This window comes from Mixophyes fleayi, chromosome 9 (assembly GCF_038048845.1).
Source record: "Mixophyes fleayi isolate aMixFle1 chromosome 9, aMixFle1.hap1, whole genome shotgun sequence".
NCBI classification, from domain to species: Eukaryota; Metazoa; Chordata; class Amphibia; order Anura; family Limnodynastidae; genus Mixophyes; species Mixophyes fleayi.
The window spans coordinates 111,695,712-111,722,039 of NC_134410.1; the positions used below are offsets into that span (position 1 = coordinate 111,695,712).

General features: G+C 41.9%; 1 protein-coding gene across 3 annotated transcripts in view; it reads left to right on the forward strand.

Annotated features, from left to right (window-relative positions):
- The first annotated feature begins 12,586 nt into the window (after positions 1 to 12,586).
- The window catches only part of LOC142101686 (deoxyribonuclease-1-like), a 44,000-nt gene continuing 30,258 nt past the window's right edge, over positions 12,587 to 26,328 (forward strand). For 2 of the 3 annotated variants that reach the window (XM_075186075.1, XM_075186073.1), the window contains exons 1-5: positions 12,587 to 12,890; positions 17,721 to 17,809; positions 20,014 to 20,097; positions 20,517 to 20,632; positions 26,182 to 26,294. In XM_075186075.1, coding sequence (XP_075042176.1) covers positions 12,753 to 12,890; positions 17,721 to 17,809; positions 20,014 to 20,097; positions 20,517 to 20,632; positions 26,182 to 26,294 — 540 coding nt within the window. In that variant the 5' untranslated portion in view covers positions 12,587 to 12,752. The remainder of the gene's footprint in view (positions 12,891 to 17,720; positions 17,810 to 20,013; positions 20,098 to 20,516; positions 20,633 to 26,181; positions 26,295 to 26,328) is intronic. The other variant, XM_075186074.1, reaches the window with a different exon arrangement.

The following is a 26,328-nucleotide window of genomic DNA, read 5'->3' on the forward strand; positions in this document are numbered from 1 at the left end:
CTCACAGTGCTGGTCATGACATTTTTAGCAATTTTATTTGATATAGTATTTTTAGTCCTAGAATTTAACAGCATGGATTGCATGCATTCCATAAATTGAACAGACACATTACCATATGTGAACCTACTCTGTTTCACTAACACTGCTTTATTGTTTATCAGAAATCCAAGATGATCCAGGGAGTGGTGATCCCAGTCCATTTTATTGGCGATGCTGCGAACCCATTGAGGCGTTAGTTAATGAAAGGATACACCCAGCATCAATAACTTTCGCCTGAAAAGATGCTTCTTCACCCATACCCTTAGCTCCACCCGGATGGTGGTTGAAAATGCATTTGAATGACTAAAAGGACGTTGGCGTTGTTTGTTAAAGAGGAATGACATAAACCTAATGCCAGATGTAGGTGCTGATTGCGGCATTTTATATAATATATGTGAAATACAAAAAGAGCAGTTTCTTCCAACATGGAATATAGAGGAGCCTGAACACATAGAAGGCATTGGGAATGATTGTTAAGACACATTGGGGCATATTCAATTAGCTTTCGGATTCGCTGTAACGCGCCGGAACAGCCGCGAAACGTAATACACGGTACCGCAATAACGTGGATTTTCGTTCGCAGCCCATAGGGTTGCGAACGAAAACCTGCGTTAATGCGGTACCGTAATACCCGCAAGAACGCGCACTTTTCACGGTAACGCACGTTACCGCGAATCCGAAAGCTAATTGAATATGCCCCATTGTTTAGTATTTTTTTTTATTGCTGTCAAGTCACACCTGTGCAAAATTGCACTTCACATCAGTGTAGACTATTTATATTAACACATTTTACTTGAAAACCAGTAACAGTAATGTGTTTAATTCTAAATATGTTTGTGTACACAGTACCTTGTGCACCTTGTATTTCAAATAAAGAGAAGTTTTTAAACTACAAAACATTTGTAATGATTTCCACAATTACAAATCGCCAATAGTTTTGATAAAAAACATTTATAACGGAAAAAAACAATAAAACTCTGTACATCTTAACATCAGAATTGGGAGGAATGCCTATTGTTCAAATGAACTTGGACCTCCGCCGTAAATGGAATAATTCAGATTAGTGTTGGGTAGGGTGTGTATGTGGTGTGGGTCCTTGCCCTCTAATAATCAAATGATCTAGGAAAGGAATCTGACTTTCTCTATTTTCTCTGCTGATACGCTCATACATGGTCATTAGTTTAGCCATAAAATTGCTTTGTTGCTCCCGTTCATGCCCCAGAAACCTCTGCAGACGGGCGTCTTCTTTTGCCTGCATATCCGAATCCATCTCCCTCAGCTGCGCCAACAACATGGTAGACATTGCTTTAGTAGCTCGTTCCATCTTTGTGTTCTTCCTTTTTCCTTGGTGAAACAGTGTAGACAATAAAAAATGAAAACAAAAGTAATATTAATAATAATAAAAGAGAAAATCCGCAGTAAGGCTAAGAAGGCATGCGCAGAGTCAGATTCCAGCCCTCCAATTTGCTGATATTAACACTTACTTTATAATGTGGATATTTTCATTATTATTGAAACTATCCAGTGCAAAACTTATCACAAAAAAGTGCAACAGAGAAGTCACTGAGCTCTTCAGAACAACCCATTTTCATATATCACAAATATTTGCAAATGGAGACTGCATGGCTAGGTGCTTGATCCTATACACCTCTGGCAACTGGTCTGATTGAAACACTTTGTGTTTCGGCTTTGCTACCGGTGTGTCGATCTGTCGCAAAAGGTTTTGGTTTTGGATCTGGATTTAATTAAAAATTGTGAAAAATAGGTAAAATAAAGTCATTTTGAGCTCTTTTTGCCCCTGTACTATTCATAACATACTTTTCATATATATAATATACTATTCATTTCCAGTCTATTTTCTAATGATCCCTTCACAACGGTCCCAATTTTCACCAAGTTTGGCTAAAGTGTGCAGCGATCTGGCTGGCTAAAATTTGTGACAGAGCAGTGGCACAAATATATCGCACAAATACATGACAGCTTAATAAAAGTTACAATCCCACTACGTGCAGCCTTCTTCATTCATTCTGTGAAGGATGCAAGCGGGAAGGTGAGCCATTTGATGGGGGAAATAGCCTCAGCATTCCATGAGTAATATTCCGGGTTATATAACATTGCGGAATCTTTCCCTCTGGCGATCCCTGACTCAAAATGAGAACCGATCAGCTAATACCTCCACAGATGTAATTTCCCAAAGCTTTCAGAGTCTGACAGGGAGATGCTGGATCAACCCTTTGTTTTGAAGGAGTTAGAAGAGGCTATTTCCTCTACACATGCGGGAAAAAGCCCAGTGCCCGATGGGTTCACAGTTGGCTTTTATAAGATGTTTGGCCAGGTGTTAAATCCTTTGCTCTTGTGGACCATGAATGAGATTTCTGACAAGTCCAGCTTCTCCCGGCAGTCACTCGAAGTAGGGATGTGCACCGGCAACTTTTGAGGTCTTTTGCGTTTTGGATCCGGATTTTCTCGATGTTTTGGGTTCAGATTTGTTTCGCAAAACACCTGCCGAAAGGTTTTGGTTCGGATTTAAGGTTTTGGATTTTTTTTGAAAAAAAACTAAAAAGTGTAAATATCAAGTTTTTGGGCTTATTTTCACTCATACACTATTATTAACCTCAATAACATTCAATAACAATAATTTCCACTAATTTAAAGGCTATTCTGAACACCTAACACCTCACAATATTTTTTTTTTTTTAGTACAAAACGTTGCAACGAGGTATCTTTCCGGACTGCGTAGAGGAGTGTTCAACACAATATAATTAAAAACCCATCAACTGGTCTGAATTACACCCAAAAATAGTATCTGGACTGCGTAGAGGACTGGCCACTGGCCACCACAATATAATATATAGAAAACCTTCAACAGGTCAGAATTACACCCAAAAATAGTATCTGGACTGCGTAGAGGACTGGCCACTGGCCACCACAATATAATATATAGAAAACCTTCAACAGGTCTGAATTACACCCAAAAGTAGTATCTGGACTGCGTAGAGTAGTGGGCACTGGGCACCACTATAAAAAATATATAGAAAACCTTCAACAGGTCTGAATTACACCCAAAAATAGTATCTGGACTGCGTAGAGGACTGGCCACTGGCCACCACAGTATAATATATAGAAAACCTTCAACAGGTCTGCATTACACCCAAAAATAGCATCTGGACTGCGTAGAGGACTGGCCACTGGCCACCACAATATAATATATAGAAAACCTTCAACAGGTCAGAATTACACCCAAAAATAGTATCTGGACTGCGTAGAGTAGTGGGCACTGGGCACCACAATAAAATATATAGAAAACCTTCAACAGGTCTGCATTACACCCAAAAATAGCATCTGGACTGCGTAGAGGACTGGCCACTGGCCACCACAATATAATATATAGAAAACCTTCAACAGGTCAGAATTACACCCAAAAATAGTATCTGGACTGCGTAGAGTAGTGGGCACTGGGCACCACAATAAAATATATAGAAAACCTTCAACAGGTCTGAATTACACCCAAAAGTAGTATCTGTTGTGCCTCTTATTAAAGCCTGTAATACACAATGTTGCCTGCCTTTGCACGAGCAGCCATTTTGTAGATGCTGCTACTGATGCAGCTGTTGCTGTTGCTGCGGAAGGGGATGCATCTACCCAGTGGGCTGTCACAGTCATATAGTCCTTAGTTTGCCCAGAACCACTTGTCCACATGTCCGTGGTTAAGTGGACAGTGGGTACAACCGCATTTTTTAGAGCACTGAGGACACTTGATCGTACTTCTCTGTACATTTTTGGTATCGCCTGCCTAGTGAAGTGGAATCTCGACGGGATTTGGTACCGGGGACACAATACCTCCATCAACCCTCTAAATCCCACTCCACTGATGGCGGACATCGGGCGCACGTCTAACACCAACATTGCAGTTACAGCCGCAGTTATACGCTTTGCAATAGGGTGACTACTATCGTATTTTGTGGTCATGGCAAATGACTGTTGGACGGTTAATTGTTTTGTGAAAGACTTAGCGGTCTTACGACTTCCCCTCTGGGAAGATGACCGACTAACAGCAGCAACAGCAGCAGTGGCAGTAGTAGGCGTACCGCTGCAGGATTCCTCGGATGAATCCCGTATTGAGGAGGACTCAGTCTGGCTGCTGACTTGGGCTGCAGGACTGAATCTGATGGAGATTGTGGAGGAAGTTGACGAGGAGGGTGTTGCTGGTGTGTATCCAACTGGACCACGGGATTTAGGTGTCCCTGTACCGATGAGGGTCTTAGCCCCAGTTCCTGAACTAACCACTGAACTATGAAGGTTATTCAGGTGACGTATAAGGGAGGATGTTCCTAGGTGGGCAAGATCCTTACCCCTGCTTATTTGAGCTTTACATAAGCTACATATGGCCATACATTGGTTGTCTGGATTTGGATAAAAATAACTCCAGACCGAAGAGGTGCATTTTTTGGTCTTCTGATAATTTCTCTTTAGAAGGCAGAGTTGTTTGCTGTTTTGTTGCTGACAGCATAACTCTCTTCAATTTTTTGTAGGGGATGGAGGAGGAGGAGGGCTAAGATCCGTGGGTGAAGCTGAACCACTAGTCATGAACATGGGCCAGGGCCTAAGCCGTTCCTTGCCACTCCGTGTCGTAAATGGCGTATTGGCAACTTTACGTTTCTCTTCAGATGATTTTAAGTTTCTCTTTTTGCTACTTTTTCTTAACTTGGGCTTTTTGGATTTTAAATGCCCGGTACTACGAGATTGGGCATCGGGCTTGGAAGACGACGTTGATGGCATTTCATCATCTATGTCATGACTAGTGGCAGCAGCTTCAGCATTAGGAGGAAGTGGGTCTTGATCTTTCCCTACTTTATCCTCCAAATTTTTGGTCTCCATTATATGTAGCACAAGATACTGCAGAATGTGTGAACTTGGTAATATTGCAATACCAATGGACTTATACTGCTGGATTGGTTTTGCAAATTTGGTTATAATTACTTTTTTTTAAAAAAAATTTATTTAAATTTTTTTTATAACTTTTTTTTTATTTTTTAAAAACTTGGGAATAATGGGGAAATAACTATACCCTTAGAAGCACAGAGCACAGGACACAGCACCACTGGACTGAACAGGACACAGCACAGGACCCAGCAGCACTACTGAACTCAGCAGGACAGAGCACAGGACACAGCACCACTGGACTGATACTGCAGAATGTGTGATCTTTGTAATATTGCAGTACCACTGGACTTTTACTGCTGAATGTGTGAACTTGGTAATATTGCAGTACCAATGGGCTTATACTGCTGGATTGGTTTTGCAAATTTGGTTATAATTATTTTTTTTTTAAATTTTTTATTTTAATTTTTTTTATAACTTTTTTTTTTTAAAAAAAAACTTGGGAATAATGGGGAAATAACTATGCCCTTAGAAGCACAGAGCACAGGACACAGCACCACTGGACTGACCAGGACACAGCACAGGACCCAGCAGCACTACTGAACTCAGCAGGACAGAGCACAGGACACAGCACCACTGGACTGATACTGCAGAATGTGTGAACTTTGTAATATTGCAGTACCACTGGACTTTTACTGCTGAATGTGTGAACTTGGTAATATTGCAGTACCAATGGGCTTATACTGCTGGATTGGTTGTGCAAATTTTGTGGTAATTAAAAAAAAATTAAATTAGTTTTTGGTATTTTTTTAAATAGCTTTTTTTTATTTTTTTAAACACAGGGGACTATTGGGGAAATAACTATGCCCTTAGAAGCACAGAGCACAGGACACAGCACCACTGGACTGAACAGGACACAGCACAGGACCCAGCAGCACCACTGACCTCAGAAGGACAAAGCACAGGACACAGCACCACTGGACTGAGCACAGCACAGCACAGCACAGCACAGAACTGAACTGAACAGCACAAGATATAGCAGGACAGAGGACCACCTAACACACCCTCCCTCTACCCTGATCAATGCCCGAGTGAAGATGGCGGCGACTAGCGGGGAATTTATAGGATCCGAGTATCGCGAGATCCGACAACGGGATTATGAGTCAGAGCCTCAGTTTCAGATTTGAATTTGGCGCCAATACCCGGATCTGTCTCGGATCCGACTCGGATCGGCAACGTTCGGGTGGGCTCGGATTTCATAAATCCGAGTGCGCTCATCTCTAACGCGAAGCACACATTACTCTACTCCCCAGGGACGGTAAAGATCCCCCCTTGTCCTCCAGCTATCACACGATTTCCCTGATAAACTTTGATTTCGCCTGAAGATCCTTCTTCCAACTCTAATACATAATGTTCTGGTCGGCTTTGTTCCAGGCCATGAGACTCAGGACAACACCACTAAGATCATTGACCTAATGCATTTGATAGAGGGAGGGCACGCCTCTGCCCTACTGATGTAGAAAAGGCCTTTGACAGGGTAGATTGGCAATTCCTCAAGGGGGTGCTGGGACACATGGGATTGGGTCCAGTCTGTTTTCTCAGAATTCTCTCCCTCTATAGGAATCCTACAGCCCATATTAAGATTAATGGCTCTTTGTCTGACACATTCTTGGCCCTGGTTCGGTCTATTAGGGGTAACCATGATGTGACTAGGGTGTGGATGAAGGGGGGGGGGGGATGGAGCACAAATTAGCCCTCTTTGCGGATGACTTGCTAGCAGTGGTCACCAATCCCTTTATTTCACTGCCTAATCTAATGCTAGAGTTTGAGAAGTTCGGGGCATTGTCCAATCTTAAAATCAACTATACTAAATTTATGGCCCTGAATCTCTCCATTCCACTGCATATTTTAAAGGGTCTCCAGTGTTCTTTCCCCTTCACCTGGCACCCCTCTGAAATTAAATACCTGGGGGTGTTACTGCCAAATGACCTCTATCATGGGCATCTGCTGGTGGTAATACTGGTGGCTGCTTTACATCAACACAATCATTATCATCCTCCTCATTATCTTGTCCATGTACAACACATTCTTTTTCAGATCCACAATCCACCCTCATCCTCTTGCACATTTGCAACTTCCATCGTAGCCACCTCCACTTTCTATGGGTAAATCATCATCAACACCAATACTACTGCTACCACATTGAGGACTTTTTGAAGGAGGCTGCTCTATTATTACAGTGTCTGAATCTGACACCTCAGGATTCTGTGAGTACCCAAGTTGTACTTCAACCTCCGTGTTATCCTCAGGCACTGATTTGTCTGTTTTGGAGGTGTCAATAACAGACGTTCACTCTGAGTGACAAGGTGGTGCATGTGAAGTTGGACACTCTGTTTTGGAATGGCCATTCTAGTGTGTATACCAGTATCAGTAGTAGCAGGACCCTAGCTAGCAAAAAGTGGACATAGTCTGAGCCTTGTCTCTGCACGTGGTGTATGGAATGTTAGTTATTTTTATTTTTTTGCACAAATGACCACATTCATCTGAGAATTTCCTCTTAATCCTCCTTACATCAAGAGCTCATGTTTTTTTTTTAGACTGAATTTGACAAATAGTGTTTGGATTCTGAGGAAGCTTTCATCAACTTTCTTCCTGCATTACCTTTTTTACTAGTAGAGGTTGTAACAGTAGTACTACTGCCAGTATTGGCAGGGCCAGATTAAGAGAATGTAGGCCCCTGGGCTAAGGGTACTGTGAGGGCCTTCATTAATATGTAAAGGTCCCTGCCCCCCCCTGCATCTAATTCATCTCCCCACCCCCAGTCATGATCTGCCCTCTGCCCCAGTGTATCACCTCCGCTCCTCCTTCGGGTTAAGTGTTTAAACACTTAACCTGAGCAGTCCCGTCATTGCCGCTTTAAATTAAGATTTATTCAGATCGCGATTACATCAAAATTTGGTGTGTATCGGAATAACTTGCAGGGAGTATGGTTCTGCGATTGAACATGCAGACCGTCGTTTTGGAGGTAAGTCTAGTTAAATGCAAATAAATTTTTTACACATTCAGATTTTTATTTTAGGTGTCCTCGGTGTCGGAATTTTCCGCACTGTTAAACTGCACCCCACCTGGCTAGAATGTGAAACTGGAATTCATGGATTTTTTTGAATGGCAGGTAGTTTGTGATGTGAAACCATTTATTTGTAATGGAAAATAGTTGGTTTATGTTAGAGTATGGCTAGGATTAGAGAATTTGTACTAATTTGTAATGTTGGTAGTTAGTTTACAGGCTGTATCTGAATGTATTGAATGGAAGGCAGTTTGCTGAAATTTATGATGTGAGATAGCTGGAGTTTATAATGTGCGATAACAAAGTCTATGATGTCAGATAGCTGGAGTTTGTGAGATAGCTGGAGTTTGATAGTGTTATGTTTTGTTGGGTTACAAAATGGAGGGGTTTGTATACAGCTCTCTTCCATACACACTCTCCCCTTCCCCCACACATACACTACACACACAATACAAGTGTGCACATACACCCTCATGACAACAGGTAAAACTGATTTGACACACCCTCACACTACACAATATAAGCTCATACACACATCCTTAAACACAATAGTTAACACACACACACATGCACACACAATTACTTATATATTTATAAAACAGACAATGAGTATAATGTATTGTATTAACATCTATGCTATACCATCTATGCTAATAGCGTAAACAAAACTTGTTGATGGTGCATAATTGACATTATTTACTGAAATTGTTTTATATTATGTGTTCAGTTAGAATGTTAATTAGGAATATAATGCATTTTAAATGAAGCTACATCTTGCTTGTAACCTTTCTTGAAAATATAAACTGATTATATAAATATTGGCCCTGTGGATTTACAGCAGAATATGAATTATATTCCTTGGGTTAAACTAGAAACTACCATTGTGAGGTGTTTGTTGTTGGCATTAGTCATAAATATGTTATTAAATGGTCATTAACACATTTGCCAAACTATTAGGTCCCCTCACTCTTTACCAACCCCCTCTTTAAAAATTAAATACATTTATGATATACTCCAGTTGAGAGTGAGTACTATGGGAGCAAGTTCTACAGAGCCAGGCAGAGAAACAGCAGGAGTTTAATGCATCAAGAAACAAGAAGGGCGACCCATCCCTTAGACAAAGCTGCAAGTCTCACAGAGCAAGCTGCACTTTTAACAGAGAAAGCTGCTAACCTTACAAAGAAGACCACCAGTCTAGTCCAAAGGCAGAGCTGCCTGAATGCTAGAGCTAGGTGCCAGACTAACAGAGAAAACTGCATATCCCAGAGGGGAGTCTGTCACTGCCAGAGCAGAAGCTGACAGGGGTCCTGTGCAAGATTCCAGAGGAACAGATGGAGTCCAGGTTCAAGGAGAGTCCAGAGTTGTTCCAGTTGTCTGCTGTTAGTCCTGTTTTCTTACCATTGTTCCAGGTTTCCGTTGATGCTATTGCAAATCCGGAGAAGTGAGTCACTGGCGATCCTTCCTGCCTTTGATACATGTTTAAAGAGCCCGCCAGGTTTCCATAACTGTGTCTTCCACATGTGTAGGTAACCTATCAAATGATGTACCGTACCACACCCGAAGCCAATTGTCAGTATTACAACCCATACTACAACCCATTTGAGGCATAATCATAAGTTTGTACCTCCCTGCACTGCTGGGACCACTTATTTTCTCATCCGTAACATTCAGGGGGGGATTTAATTAGTCGTGGGGTTCCCCAGGAACGGTCGCGAAGGCACTCCGTGATGTTGAGGTACCGAAGTACCTGAAAATGTGTGCAGATGCCGGCTACTTGAATATACCCCTTAAAGTACTTATTGTCCATGGGACTACTCCCCTTCTTTGCCTTTGTACTTATCTGTGCCTATGCAACGGGCAGTATCTCATTTACTATTGTACTACAACTCGCCATTCTTCTTGATATTGCAAATTATCTTCTTCAACACTGTCATTCTTCAGATTTATCACAGACTCCAATATTAATATAAAGGTTTTCCATAATGCCTTTAGCTACCTAATTTTTTTTCAAATTCAGGTCCATAATTATGGCCCAGGATGCACACTTGCCAGGAATAGTTTCCATTTTAGTCACGTCTCCTGTATTCAATTACTTGTATGACCCTTTTCATAGCCATTCTGGTCGATATCTAAGCAAACAGTTTAACTTTTGACATGGTTTTGATACACCGCCTCATTCCAGGTGCCTAGAACAGAGTGACAACCTTTGCTTAAGAGTCATTTATCCTAACTGTGACCTTGTACACCCACACTCATTGCTCATCTTTTCATTGGTTATTGAATATTCCTTATTCAATATGCTTCCAGAGATTGTTATATCATTTGTCTTTTCACATGTCGTTACTGCATATTATTGTTCAGTTAATCTTTGTCTACCAATGCATTGTGCCATTATTATTGCATATTTTCCATCTTGCGGTTATATTCATCTTCACCTTATCACCCTTATCAGAGATTAAACTTGTACATCACCGACTTCTTATCGGTTACACAGCCTTTTAATAAATGTGCCAAGTGATTTACACTTACAGGTAGTCAGTCTGTGGTACTGGCAGGGCCGGATTAAGGGAATGGAGGCCCCGTGAGGGCCCCCCCCCGTGATCTGAGTTGCCGCCCCCCCCCGGCACTTACCTCCTTCCCCAGCGTGCTGTACGCTCTTGACTGAGGAGATCTCGTGAGAGTGAGACTCACGAGACCTCCTCAGTAAGGAGACTACAGCTCGCCCGGGAAGGACAGCAGTGAAAGTGCTCAGCAGCACTGATCGTGCTGGGGGCGCCCCCGCCCCCGACCGATCAATACTGCTGCTGAGCACTTTCAAGGGCCCCCTGGATGCCATAGGCCCCTGGGCTGTAGCCCAGTTAGCCCTATGGTTAATCCGGCCCTGGGTACTGGCACTGCATGTGGAACTTGAAAAAAGGTGAGATTACCCAAATCCCTCTCCCCACCAGGAACATTGAGCTACACAGCAGCACATAATTGCACAGTTATATAATTACTGTGCTACTGCTTCTATAAACATTGTCACACACCGCACCCGTCGTTTGCAAGGTCGTGGTCCGGTGTGCTTACCTTATGGCCCTCGCTCTGATCCTCTTCGAAGCAGAGTGCCGCGACCGCTTGTGGCATCCGCCATCTTGTTTTTGGATTTACACATTCGCCACCCCTCCTTAGCTTACCAGGACCTCTGTTTACTCCATCCGCCACTAGTGTCCCAGACCTACCAAACTTACCTGGACCTCCATGTATTCCTGCCTGCAGACTGTTGCACCATCTATGATCCAGACCCAGAGCTTCCAAGATTACTTAGACCTATGTGTATACTGCACCATCAGTCGTTCCTTCTACTTTCTTGCTTTCCTGGGCCTTTGGTCCTACCATGCCAGCACCCCGAATTACCTTCACCTCCCAGCATTCCTCCTTTCCCAGTTCTCTCCATCTGCTCTCGCTTGGGACCTACTTGGAGAAACGCAACCTGTGGGGCGGAAGCCACAAAGTCCATACTTCCTTGCGATGGTCACTGGCGAACACTTTCCACTTCGTTAGACTCTGCGCTTCCCTATCGGTAGAGCTAACTCAAACTGATAGCAAGGAACCAACTAACCCGTCTTTTTGTGACAAACATATAACAGCAGTGCAGGTCTAAGGTCTTTAGAAAAACACTCATGACCTCTATCATATTGATTTTCTTGTTTACCGAGAACAAAAATAGGAGGAAAACTTATCAGGTGGGACATTAACTCCCTTTTCTCACAGTTGTGTTCAGTATTGTATATAAAAGGCACCTTCAGAAAGTGTCAACGGACAGTCATTATAGTTCCTGTGGATATTTGTCATCCAGATACCTGCATCACCAGGTAACGTAAATGTTTTTTTCTGAATTCCTCTTTTCTTTTACTTGAAACTGTGCATTCCCCAGAGCAGCCTGTCTGTTCATATGTGTTTGAGAAAATGTGGGCACACGCAAATGCAATATGACATCACATCATTTGAACAAAAAAACAAGCAATGCTTTAGAAGCATGTTCAGGATTTTATAATGCACAAGATATACAAATATAACAACAAACTCGTATAAAGAATAATTATATAACATGTCGGCACTGATGTCATCATTTCAGCGTTCACAATGAAAAATGTTGTACTAAATTATTATGGATGTTCGAAGTCATGCCAGAGCTCAGTGCCCTGTATAAAAGCAGTTGGCATGTGTGGCCTTGTACCTTTTATATGGCCATGGAACTTTGTGACTTGCAATCTATTTTTTTTATTTACATATTTTATATTTTATTGTGTACATTGTACAGTACTAATAACAAGGGCACTGAATGGCATAGCTCTCTCACTGGAGACTATTGACTGTAAGATCAATATTACTAGAAAAGCAGATGGAGGTAGATAAGAATAAAATACAAGGAGTATATTGTTCTACTTGGAAAGACAGTGGACGTTTCTACCAGTAAATGGAAGAGGTGTGATGAACAGAAGACGTTACAACCTTCACGACCCATTATAACCAAAGGCAACAGAAGATGCACAAAGCATTATGGGAGTTGTAGTTCAAAAACAACTGGAGAGCCAAAGTTCCATGTTTTTTTTTTAAACAACACTGTCCTGTAACCCTATCCATCTGCACAGCTGGCAGTCTGCCAAAGGATTCCTAAACTCATTTAATTTGCCGGATAGGTATTTGTATTCACCTTTTCATTTTGAATCGCAGCTAATTACAGTTTGAAAATATTACTATATTTTACTTGTACTTAGGAAAAATGAAATCCCTGATACTTGTGGTACTGGCAGCCTGCTTTCTACAGTCTGGTTTTACCTTTAAACTCGCCTCCTTTAACATTGAGAGATTTGGAATTTCCAAGGTTGATGACCCAGTTGTTTTAAGTCGTCTCATCCAGGTAAGAATGTGGGTTTAAATTGCAATAATGTTTTAAATAATATCTGTAGAATGTTTCTTAAGGTATAATTGTGGTTATGGCCATAAATTAACTTAGCTTTTCATTATTTAAAAACAACCTACAAATTATGACTGATATTCATAAATGCTTATTCTTTTGTTATGATTACATTTAGCTATCTTCTGCCTCTACCGTATTACAGTATTTTATACAATGAGGGAAAAAACAGATGTAAAGGCATTTTTAGCAGCTTAACCTCTTGTCCATAGTGTATATATACTGTGGGTGGTTGTAGGCCTTATGCTGTGATTCTGTTTATACACAGCACCAGAAAATGACAGTTGCTTCATGCCATGACCCCTTTTAGCTGGCTCAGTGACGGGATCAGAAACAGCAGAACGAAGCGTTATGTAGTTCCATATTTTTAATAGAAAGTTGCCGTCACCATGTTATATCACAGGACTTTCCAAGGAGCAGCGCAAGCTGGGCTGGGGGGCATCTGCTCCCCATCATGGTCCCATAGTGGGCTACCTTGGTCTGAGTCACTGGGCCATCTGCATTTTTTTTCTTTAAAATGTTCCTAATAGACTCCTGAGTAGAGGGCTAAAATTTGCCAGCCCTCCCCTGCCAAGGAGGATAGAAAAGGCCTGTTAAATGCATGGGAGACCAGTGTCAGACCTCAGAGAAAAATATAATCTAATATCCGATATCTCCATAGTGTGCTGGGGTTGTACTAACTGTGTAAAAAAAGTAACTATGAGAAGAATTCAGCAAGAGTTTTACTTTGTGCTATCTTTTTATGTTTTTTTCCTACCTATGACCTCGTTAAGCATGGGACGCGTTTCGCACACCTAATGTACGCATACAAGTTTTGTACATACATGTGTATCTTGAGTAGCACCCTTACAAGGAACAGTGAGGATAATTTTAAAACATTTGCACCTTTGTGAACAAGAAAGATCCCCAAAGCATCACAAGAACGGGGGCTTCTCTTTCTAAAGAATGTTTGCTGGAGACGCGTTTGTTGTGCTGAATAAAGCCACGGAAACCAAACCTTTCTACATGATAGGATTTGTGAGTGACTCTAGAGAACACATCTAAGATGATGGCCTTATGCAGTGCGTGTGCTGTGCGCACAAGACACAATATTCTGTTTATTAGAAGTCTGTGTTTTATCTCAGTACATCCAACTGACTCACAGCAGTATTTCTGATTCAAGTGTGTAAATGCGTATACTGAAGCCCCATAGTTTGACAGTGTTAGTAGTAAATGTGAAAGTTGCATTACCCTATTCATTCACAATATAATGCAATGAAGAATCATAATTATAGAGCAGTGGTAATAATTTATACGAGTACCACAATTCCGACAGGGGCAATTCCTATAAAAAAAAGCGAAATAATTAAAATCCGAATGTAAAATAAAGACTTACCTTGAACCCGATGCTGGAGATCACCAATGGAAGCACAATGCTGAAAGCAAGCTATTCCGCTTGAAGAAGTGTTCGGCAGTGCGGGGTGATGTAATCGCGACGGCTGTCAATACAAATTTAAAATGGCAATGTGGGAAGCCCTAAGGTTAAGTGCTTAAACACTTAAGCACACATTGCTGCTTTAAATTTGTATTGACAGCCGTCGCGATGACATCACCCCGCACTGCCGAACACTTGTTCAATCGGAATGGCTTACTTTCAGCATTGTGCTTCCATCGGTGATCTCCAGCATCGGGTTCAAGGTAAGTCTCTTAATAGATAAACCGTACCCAACCCTTTTAGAGAATAGTGTCTTGATAGTGCACTAGATAGATGCGAGTCTCATTTTCCTTTTAAAATGTAATGAAATTCAAAGACCCCCCAACAAGGGGAGGTCAAGCTGGAGGGGTCAATACGCAAGCAGCCAATCAGAAGCCCCTTGACAGTGGTGCTGGTGTTATCAACATCATCATCACCAGCCACATATATTTACACCAAGCCTCCAGTACCGGAAAAAGATATGCCACCCAAGAAGCCTATCTGAAATGTGAACAACTATAAAATTTGCTTAGTATAAAAATATTAGCCCAGGTAAAGCGAGTACAGCACACAAACATTGTTCTGGTCGTGACGGGGATGAAAAGAATGCTTCCACATGGCACTGAGCAGGATTTTGTGTAATACAAGTGTTCATTGGAGTTTTGAATACACAGTAAATGAGATAAATATGTATTTGATGTTATAATGAGACATAGGGATTATTTACAATGGAAAAGCTTATTGCAACCAGACTTTTGCTTATTTGTGTAATTGTATTGTTTATTGTAAAAGCTCACCTCTGATTGGCTGCTAAAGTTGATGCACATTCACCCTTTTTAGTCATTATCTCCGAATGTAGTATAAACAAAAATATTTGAATGTTTTACAATTAGAGAGAGCCCCATGGAATTTCTAGTCAGATTACTTTGATGGTGTATTATACAGATTGAGAATATTTGTTTTGACAAATGGTGCAATCCGGTTGCATCGGGTGGGTAGTTTGGTGCCATATTACCTTAGCCAACTATATAGTTGCAGCGTGGTCAGAGGTAAGCAGTGCGAATGACTCACCTTGTGACAAGTTACATTCATTTAAAACTAATGTGCTTTTTGCTGTCTTTTTATATGTATCAAATGAATATCCTTGATTGTGATTAAACATATTGTATATCTAAGGTGTGGGAAGATTGAAAATACTTTTCAGACCACCACAGGTTTCTGTTACGATCTGCCTCTGGCTGCAATCCTGCATTTCCTCCTTAGATGCTGCTGTGCCTTTGTTAGGAACTCTTCCAGCTGGCACAACACAACCCGGAGTCTACTCTGCCAGTCAGGTGTTCACTGGAGCCCCTGGTGGTGGGGACAGACTGGGTTGCAGACTGACAGAGGGTCGTGAAGTATGTACCGGCTGGGGAGAACCCAGGCAAGAAGAGTCAGGTCCACGCAGAGGTCAAAGGCCGGCAGCAGGTATCAGTATCGATGAACAAGCTGAGGTCAGAGGTCACAGGCAGAGAAGCGGAACGGGTAAACGAGCCAAGGATCAGGGTCACAGGAAACAAAAGCGAAGTCCAATACAAAGCCAAGGGTCAAACACGGGTAGTCAAAACGTAGATAACAGGATACAGGCACTGGAACGAGCAGGTCAGCAGACTGGAGCACAGAAGCTATAACCGGCAATGAGGCAGCAAACCTCATTGCCTTAAATACAGACACAGACCAATCAGCAGTTGAACACACTCCTGCAGGTTAATTTCCTCGTATTCAGCAGAGCCAATCAAGGCTTGCCCCTGACCTACACAGTTGCAGGCTAATGCCTGTTAACGCTAATGAAATCAGCCCACTGGCTGCCTGTTATGCGCATGCGCCCAGCTACCAGCACCGCCGGGACACAGCGCTTGTGTGGTAGCGTCTGGCCGTTGCCTTGGCAACGGCCGGGCAGAGGGAGGAAATGACGTCCCGGTCGTCAAGGTGACGGCCGGGACGCCAGAGGGAGCCAGAAGCGAGCCGCGGCGGCTGTGAGTACCGCCGCGGCTCGTGACAGCCTTCCCCTGATCTTGCCTGCAAGAGATTATGTCTGGATTCTGTCATATATGTATTCAGCCTGCAGTACTGCTGTTCCACCAAAGGGGCCACTGTGGTACTTGGATTGCTCTCCTACCTGCTGGAGCTAAGTTCGTTACTCCAGAATGCTTAGCACATGTCTCTGGCCTTTAAAAGACTGCTTCTCCCAGCAGTCTCTGCCAGTTCATCTGTTGACTTAACTACTGCTGGCTTACCTGCGTATGATTCCTGATTGATTTCCTGGTATTGACATCTGCTTGTCCCTCTGTTTTGAGACCTCTTCCTATGACCCAGATCCGGCATTGTTGTGACTTTGCTCCTGCTTTCTCCCTGGTATCGTGGTGGACCATCTAGCTTTGTCCCCTGGCTTATTTGACTCTCCTGCTTTACTGTGTCTGCAGTTTATTGCTCCTCTAGCATTCCAGCACCTACAGTCTGTGGCATCTCCAGCTATCCAGCCATCTAGCTCCTGTTTCTGCAGTTGTTACACCTCCGTGTCTAATCCAATATCCAGATTCCTGGCTGTCTGCCTATCTGGACCTCCGTGTACTCCGCCTTGCAGACAACTGCACTTTCTCTGCCTGCTGATCATCCAGTGCCTCCTGAGTTACCTGGAGTCCTGACTGCCATGACTCATCCAGTGCCTCCTGCCTCCTGAGTAACCTGGAGTCCAGACATCCATGGTTTACCCGGTGCCTTGTGCCTCTTGAGTAAACCAGGTATCCTGACACCCGTGGTTTATCCTGCTTCTCCAGTCTCTGAACCAGACCTTATTATCCGGCTTCTCAGCACTGTATTACTATTGACCGTTCTCTGCACCTGTGGCTTCCTGAGTTATCAATACTATAACTGCCATACCCTGCTGACTTGTACTTGTTGCCTTTATTGCATCCTAAACTTGTGTAACCTGTGTTATAAATAAACCACTTTGTCCCACTTATGCTCTCTCAGTGATCTTCATATTGGGAATCCTGACAGGTTCCATCTACTGGCACACCCAATTTTTATCTTGATGGATTCAGGAGATGATGAATAACATTTTTAATGAATCGGACCATCCACTGGATTCTAGCTATATGTTTCATTAAAGAAAGAGGGGGGGGGGAATCCACCACCATTCTTAAGATAAACAGTGACAGGACAAGAAATTATATCTTTGTAATATTCCTAAAAGTGTCAAGGGCAGGAAATGTAAGATTAGGTAACTGTTTAATAGGATTTCCAATATTGATATACGTACTTTGCTTTTTCCATTACAGATATTGAGCAGATATGAACTCATCGCTGTTCAAGAAGTTATGAGTAAAGATGACACAGCTATTATTAGTCTTGTACAGGAGCTCAACTTGTGAGTAAAACACTTTATGTGACATTAAATTTATCCAAAATGAATTGCAATCGCCTTAACACGATACAAAATGATTTATGAAATTACCTTTCTCCACTAATATACTTTACTTTTAGTATAAAAAAACAAACATTTTCTGTTAGGGTGGGTACGCACTAGAGTAATTTCATCCAATTATCATGGCGATCACACGATTTACTACCATTTGGTAAGATATTGCATAAATGTCTACGCATCGCGTGTCATGTGATGCGGCCGCCTGTAATATTTGCATCCACGGCGGGGGACGGGGGGGAGGTGGCCGGCCTGAACAGCCGCTAGACTGAGCGACCCAGGTGCCCGCTGCCCCCTGCCCCCCGGTCCAGCCCGCCCCTGACAGAGTCACAACCTTTTCAGCAGATGGTTATGACAGAGGAAGAGCACAGATCTGAAGGTAAATCTTGTAGGTTTGTACACGTAAATCTGCATGCTCATCGGGACTTTCAGTCATTGGTAAAATCATTACAGAAATCACATCTGCAGTAATTTTCTCTAGTGTGTACCCAGCTTTTATGCAAGGGAATTGTATCTAAAAATGACTTTGATATCATAATAAGAGAATTTGCAAATGCATCATTGTTATTTTTTGCTATCTGTTAGGAGCGGTAAACTTGTTTTTAACAGTTCTGGTGATATGCAGATGTATCCAACCAACCATTGGAAAGTGTGTTTGAATCCCCCCCTGTTTGTGCTTTCACAGTCCACTAAATTATTTAAGATAACCTTTTTGTTGCAGAGAAGCTGATAAGTGACAGCATAAGAAAAATATGTATCATTTCTTGCAAATGATTTTACTGTCAATTGGAGGAGGGGGCACAAATAAACCATATATAGGTATTAAATGAAAATTTCAAAAAGAGTTTGTACCTTAAGAAAACATCCAGGAATATACTTCTTGATAATCCTGCTTCCATTCTTATTCAGGTTCATTTTGCCCGGATCTGAGCACTTTGTTGTATTTAAACTTCATGCTCTGCTTGTCCAGGGTGTCCTCGGTGTTGAAGTGGGCAGGAATAGGACAACCTGTAGCCAATGAGATCATTGCAATGCTCACAGCAGCACAGAATATTTCAGAAGATGAGTGTGCTGTCCTTGTGGGAGCCAATACCTTGTACCCTTGGGTTAGTGAGGGCAGGGCTGCATGTGATAGGGGCAGTGCCAAGATATGAGCAGGAGCTGCCCCAGTGAGACTTGTGGCTTTGGCAGGCCAGTGTCAATCATTGAGCATATATGCAATGGAGCTGAAAGCCGGAAAGCTAGAAACAATAGGTAACTTTTACCGCTCTGGGTGGCTGATTACTGTTCACCTGCCTCTGAGATTTTTTTGCACATAAATATGGTCGAAAGGTAATTTGCGGAAAAATAAAAATTACCTTTTTTTGCCTTGGAGATGCAAATAATTATAATTAGGCCCCTGAATAATGCTGTGCTCCCGACTCCCTGCAGGCATATAAACCACGTCCTCAAGTGGCAGAACGACATCTACATGCCTTGGCTTACCTTCTTCACTAAAATGAAATCACATTGTAGTATTGTCTGTAATTATAGTGTAGTATTGCTTTCAGCCATTCCCAGTTTGATGTCTTATATACTGTAAGAACTTCCATGTTTAGATCACATATTTTTCAGTGTAATTTACTGTGGTGTGATTGCCAATTTTATTTATTTGTTTTTTGCAATTTCTATTTATAAGCAAATGTGAAGTGGGAACAGCTAGGACCAATCTATAACACTACAATATTAGCATGGCCACGGTGTTAGTCATCTCATTAGCACCTAATAAGAACCAAGTCCACAAACAGTCCGAACCTGCATGAATTCTATGCCAATTATGGCAAGTGTATGGTGGTTAAGGACAAGTAGAGACCTTGGGGTAAATGTATCAAGCTGAGAGTTTTCCGGCGGGTTTGAAAAGTGGAGATGTTGCCTATAGCAACCAATCAGATTCTAGCTATCATTTTGTAGAATGCACTAAATAAATGATAGCTAGAATCTGATTGGCTTTTCAAACCCGCCGGAAAACTCTCAGCTTGATACATTTACCCCCTTATCTCTGACCCTGTTGACTTCTTCCAGCGTTATACTTTTCTTTCCCCTGCATAGGTACCTTCCTCTACTACAAATCACATTTAGTTAATATATCTATGTTCTCTGTTTTACGGCAGGGCCACTGGTCTACACTACAATGTGCTGATTTCTGACCACCTGGGCCGTAGCACGTACCGGGAGAAGTATGTCTACGTGTACAGGTAAAATACACGGCTGACATTGACCAATATATTGGTAGAATGAATCTGCAACATGAATTCTAATCTCAGCATTGTGTAAGGTACCCTGAGGGTAGTCTTCTCATGCACCAACTGTCTTCAGATCTCAGATAGTCTGCACATAACATGTTCAACCTAAAATGAAATAATTAGCACCTTAATTAGCCGGCCTGAGATTTGCTGGGAGCGCAGAGTTACAGTTGACAGCATCCGTCAGACTTGATTTTAGCAGAGAGTTGGGAGATCTGAGCACCTGTCTTGGCAGACCTTTGGAGCATGATATATGTGGAGGACGCCTGAAAGTGAAGGGCAGCTTGTGTCGCCCCATTAAAAAACCTTGCAGCAGATGGAGGTTTGCTGATGAGCTAGGCTTCACTCTGTCTTGTTTTTCCCTCGCGCAGAGAGGACATCCTGAAGCCAACAGAGTGGTATCACTACGATGATGGCTGCGAGAACTGTGGCACGGATGTGTTCATCCGTGAACCTTTTGTGGTTCGGTTTTCATCCATTACTACAGGTATACCGGCAATATATACTACATGTTCTCCAATACATTTATACAGACGTAATATAATGTATGGATTCAGAGATATTAATATATGTCACTTACAGCATAGTTTAAATAGTTTATATCAGTTTAGTTTTTGCTGCCTAGGAAAAATTTTAGACTATATATTATTCTTAGGGCTAGATTTACTAAGCTGCTGGTTTGAAAAAGTGGGGCTGTTGCCTATAGCAACCAATCAGATTCTAGCTGTCATTTTGTAGAAGGTACTAAATAAATAAAAACTAGAATCTGATTGGTTGCTATAGGCAACATCCCCACTTTTTCAAACCCGCAGCTTAGTAAATCTAGCCCTTAGTGTTACCTCTTTGACAACACCTTAAAGCAGTGTTTCTTAAACCCAGTCCTCAGAGCTCCCTAACAGTGCAGGTTTTCCATATCTCCGTGCTGGAGCACAGGTGTATTAATTACTGACTGACACATTGTAACAGATCCACAGGTATAATTATTTCCCTTGTCACCTGGAAAGTCTGCACTGTTAGGGGTCCCGAGGACTGGGGTTGAGAAACACTGCCTTAAAGGACCACTAAACCTGCATTACAATTTATAAAATAGTGACAAATCTCAAGTTCTATAAAATGATGCTAACTCTTGACATATGTTTGTGAAAGCAATTATTAAGTTGCATTTTTTTTAAATAAAGTCACTTATTTGATGGTTAGCGGTCCTTTAATTTGAGAATACACATTCCTACAGTAAACATGAAATAAGACCTGCCAATCACTGACAGAATGGGCACAAACTTTCTTGTTGTTTTTTTCCTGTTTTGTTACATGACCTTTTTGCTGTTTTTTCCAATTACTTTTTAACGCTGTTATTTTACTGGGCTTGGCATTTACTACAACATTATATTACCAGGACAGGGGCGAACGCAGGGCTTAGAAGGGGGGGGTTTCCAGATTTCAGCGAGTCTGAATTCTACAGCAGCCGCGGCAGTGCTGTATTATACTACAATACAGCACTGCCGCGGGCGCTTCTTTGACAGCGCCGCGGCTGCTGTACAGTATCGTTGGTTCCCGGAGGGGAGGGGTTTCTGGAGAACCAGAAACCCCCCCTGCGTGCGCCACTGCAGGACTGCACATTCAACCATAAAGAGATGGCTGCAACATAGAACCACTTTTCATATATGGATGTCCATTCAATGGTAGTGAAATATAAAAAAGTACAGAATTCATTAGAAATCTCAACACACTAATTGTTGCATTAAGTAAATGTATACATAAATATTTGGGATATTACTAAGTACTCTTCAAGTTGCTGAATAACTATTCAGTCTTCTTTTTTTCTGACTGAAACAGAAATACTAGGAGTCATCCACAAGATGGCGCTTGAATATAACAGAACAGGCCCCCATCTGTATGACAGCTTGTACTGTACAATAGCACTGTTTAATTACATCACACAGTCTTTTCAGGATTGTGACAGCATAATAGGATTTGATGGTGACGAAGAGGTGTAGTCAACAAGAGTATGGAGGTGGGAGTGTAGAGGGGGCTACATGAAAACTCACCAAGGTTAAAAGTTGAACATCATGTAGGTTTATCTATGATTTTAGTATTTTGCATTTATGGAAGAGGCTGCAAAACGATCAGTAATTATTTTTTCCCATTAAAGAATAGCTTAAATGATTTTAAAAACAGGTCATCATCCAAAGATAATGCCTTTCCAGTGTTTTAGTATGGACAATGCTTTTTTTTAGTTTATCCAACTAGTTTATTTTTGTTTTGTTCTTTGCAAACTGCATACAGATGTATTTAAGTAAACACTACAGGACTGAGCAGTAAACACGTTTCTTGTTAAGGGAATATAACAGCTAAAATACAGTTACCTGCTACTATATTATAAATTATTTTGCAACAATCCTGTTTCTGGGATTCTGGGATACTATAGTGTTTGTCACTAGTGTTTTCCTAACGTCAGTGGGTAACTAGTCTTAAGCAGAAATGGACAACTTTTGGCACTCAAAGTTGGAGCAATAGAGTTATGAAAAGGGCTTATACGTGTGGCCGGAGATGAGTATAGGATTTTTAATGTACTTTCGTTGTGCGAAGTGTCAATGCCTTGATTGAAAATCTAAAAGTCCTGAGCTAAACTCATGGTCGCTTTAAATATAGCTGCTAAAGAGCGTTATGTTTTCTTCATATAATTGTTACAGAATGCTCATCATCTAAGAGAAACAAATAGATACTACAATGGTGCACTGTTGCTCCTCCAAATTGTCGGAGAGAAACTTTTAATTTGAGAGGACCTCTATAATAATAGCTCACAGAAGCTAATAAGTTTTAAAGCAGATTTATTAACCTACATGGAACCAGTCACTACTAATACACGAAATGCTAACATTGGTGATATATATATATATATATATATATATATATATATAAAAATAAATATATATATATATTAGAGTAGTATTACTGGCTCTTTGTACGCCTAGTGATGAATCTTGGTTCTTGGTACCTATAGTAGTTTGGTATGGAGCTCTTTGCTAATAGCTACCTTCTTCTGCCCCTAAGATCAGGAGCAGGGTCTTCCTGCTTTTGGCAGGCTCACCCCAACTACCTGAATATACTCTGACCAGTGCTACCAAACTCCACACTGTAACTTGGTGCCCTGTCCTCAATTGTGCCTCACATAGTGCAACCTTGTGGGAACAGCAACCCCCAGTCTGGGTTTGTTGAAAGAAGAACCACACCAGCAGATACCCCTTCTGCAAGCACAAACTCCTTTCACCCTCTCCAGTACCCCAGTTGTTTGTAGATACCTGTGCCCCTAAACCCAGCCTAATGTGTATATAGCGTTTACTTTATCAATACCACCGTTAGTACCATATTGAGCTGGTCTAACAACATCATGAGCAATCACTGAGTACTGCTCCACCTAACGTTAGTCCATTCAGCACTTAATATATAGCACCCGGCACACAGACATCAGTGAACCTGTGCTATCAGACATGCTGAGTTGAAAGAAAGTTGCTGGTTATATCGCATATACTTGCCTACTAGACTCCTTCTTACAGTGTGATAATAGTATTTTCTGCTTTTGATCAGTATTTCCCTATTGCAAAAGCATGACCTCCGTTGGATAATTAATGTTAAGACCATATAAAAGTGCTCTCCTGCTGTCTTGTGACATCATGGCCCTGATTCAAATCGGAACGCAACTTGCATGCAAGTTGTGTTTTAAAAAAGAGCACGGAACAAGGGTGTAGTTCTGCCCATGTTCAAAACCATATGAAACTCAAGATACATTTTGAGTGTACATACCCTCTGCTTACACAGTACTTGCCCTATATTAATGGACAGGACAGACTGAAGCATAGGTGCAATATAAGGTCACATCAGAAGGATACAAAAATGTATATTATAAAATAAATGAACTCTAAACATTAATAAAATCGTTAATACAAATATGGTTGGTTTAAAAAGAGATTTTTTTTATCATTTTTTTACATTAAATATATAAATCAAGATGTACTTAATGCGTGCTGTACATACAAAGCATTTTTACAGTCTATCTTACTAGCATGCACATGATCTGTGCCATCTAGTGGCAGGCATACACATAGGTGCCTACACAAAGTTACCTACCGGAATGTCCGGGAGACTCCAGACTCCCATGAGAGCAGAGCAATCTCCTGGTTCCCGGCCATCTAATAAGTTAAACAGCGGGGGGTGGAGCTTATGACACGATTCGTGCGTCATCCTGGACCCTGCTGTAATAGGCCAGAACATGTCATGTCAACTTAGAGGGCGGGCCCAAATGATGCATTCGACGAGCCCCATCCCCACACACCCACCTCACCCACAATCTACCGGAGGCAATCTTGCCAAGGTTGGAAAGTATGCGCATACATATTCTTTTCCAAAGACTATAACGTGACAGTCAGGGGCGGATCTAGAAAATTGCTATACCCCGGGCGATTTAGGGGGGGCGATTTAGGCCCCGCCCCCTTTCCGACATCTAAGGCTGCCGGCGGCTGCACACTATGTGCAGGTCCGCTCGGCAGTGACAGTGTGCTGCCCGGCTGCTATGATTGTGTTTAAAACACAATCAGAGCAGCCGGGCAGCACACTGTCACTGCCAAACGGACCTGCACATACTGTGCAGCTGTCAGCAGCAAGTCCCTGCTAGGGGGGGCGATTGCCCCCATCGCCCCCCCCCTGGATCCGCCACTGGTGACAGTCATCATTTTCCGTTGGCGCTTAAACCTTCCCTATAGCTAGTGCAATAATGAAAACGTCTGAAAGCATCCCCTTACTGTACATTGCCTATGTCCGCCCCTTCCTTCCCCCGTTCTGCCCTTGAAGCTGTAGAAAGTGTCATTGGCTTTCAGACATGAACTGTACGTAATTACGTTCATTGGGGTAAGGTTCGTTTCTGAGCATACACAAAGCTATTTCACGTGAGATACGGCACACAAATGGAGTTGCACCTTCTTACCTCTTTGTCTGCATTACCCAGTATTGTATATTACTGTTTTTGTCCCCAATTGTAAAGCGCTATGGAATTTGCTGGCGCTATATAAATAAATGATGATGATGATGAGTGTATATTTCCAGTGTTGAAGTTCCTTGCCAAGTATGCATTAGGTGCGAGAGTAATCCACCATGCAAAAACAAAATATTATTTTGCAGGCTAAGATTATTTAAATGAGATAAAGGGGTATATTTACTAAACTGCGGGTTTGAAAAAGTGGCGATGTTGCCTATAGCAACCAATCAGATTCTAGTTATCATTTGTTTAGTACATCCTACAGAATGACAGCTAGAATCTGATTGGTTGCTATAGGCAACATCTCCACTTTTTCAATAACGCATTTCAATAAATATACCCCAGAGAGTTGGTCCCGGCTTTGGCATTTTCTACAAGCAAAAGTACCTTACAACCTAATTATTAAAAATACAGTTATGACAGAGATACATTTTTACCATCATTTATTGTGGGCTTGCAGCTTTGCAGATCTTGCAGTTCTTAAACGACTATTCCAGTCTCTTGACCATATTGTTATTAGAATTGATAAACCTGCTCTTAGTAAGAAGCGTAGTTTGCATTGCTTAGGCCCTTAGCTATAGGAACACTTTGGGGTAAATGTATCAAGCTGCGAATTTCCGACAGGTTAGAAAAGTGGAGATGTTGCCTATAGCAACCAATCAGATTCTAGCTATCACTTTGTAGAATGTACTAAATAAATGATAACTAGAATCTGATTGGTTGCTATAGGCAACAACTCCAGTTTTCAAACCTGCTGGGAACTTGCAGCTTGATACATTTACCCCTTACAATACATTGCAAGTCAAGTAGCACAACTAATCTAACAGCTTGCTTGCCTCAGTTCAATTATATGTTTCTTTTGGCATGTTTAAATTTAGATTGTCCAGAAAACAATCCTATTCAGATAGACCTCAAGCACAGCGTGCAGAGGAAACATGTTTCCTCCAAGGGGCAATGTACTGCAGGCAGCACATAGGTCATTCCTGTCTTCTTGCTTTTTCCCCCAGAGCTGAAGGACTTTGCCCTGGTCTCCATTCACACTAGCCCAGATTACGCAGTGCGGGAGGTGGACGGACTGTATGACGCTTGGGAAGACGCCAAGCAACGCCTCCTCCTAGAGGTTCCACCATTTATTCTTGTGTTATCTTTTATTT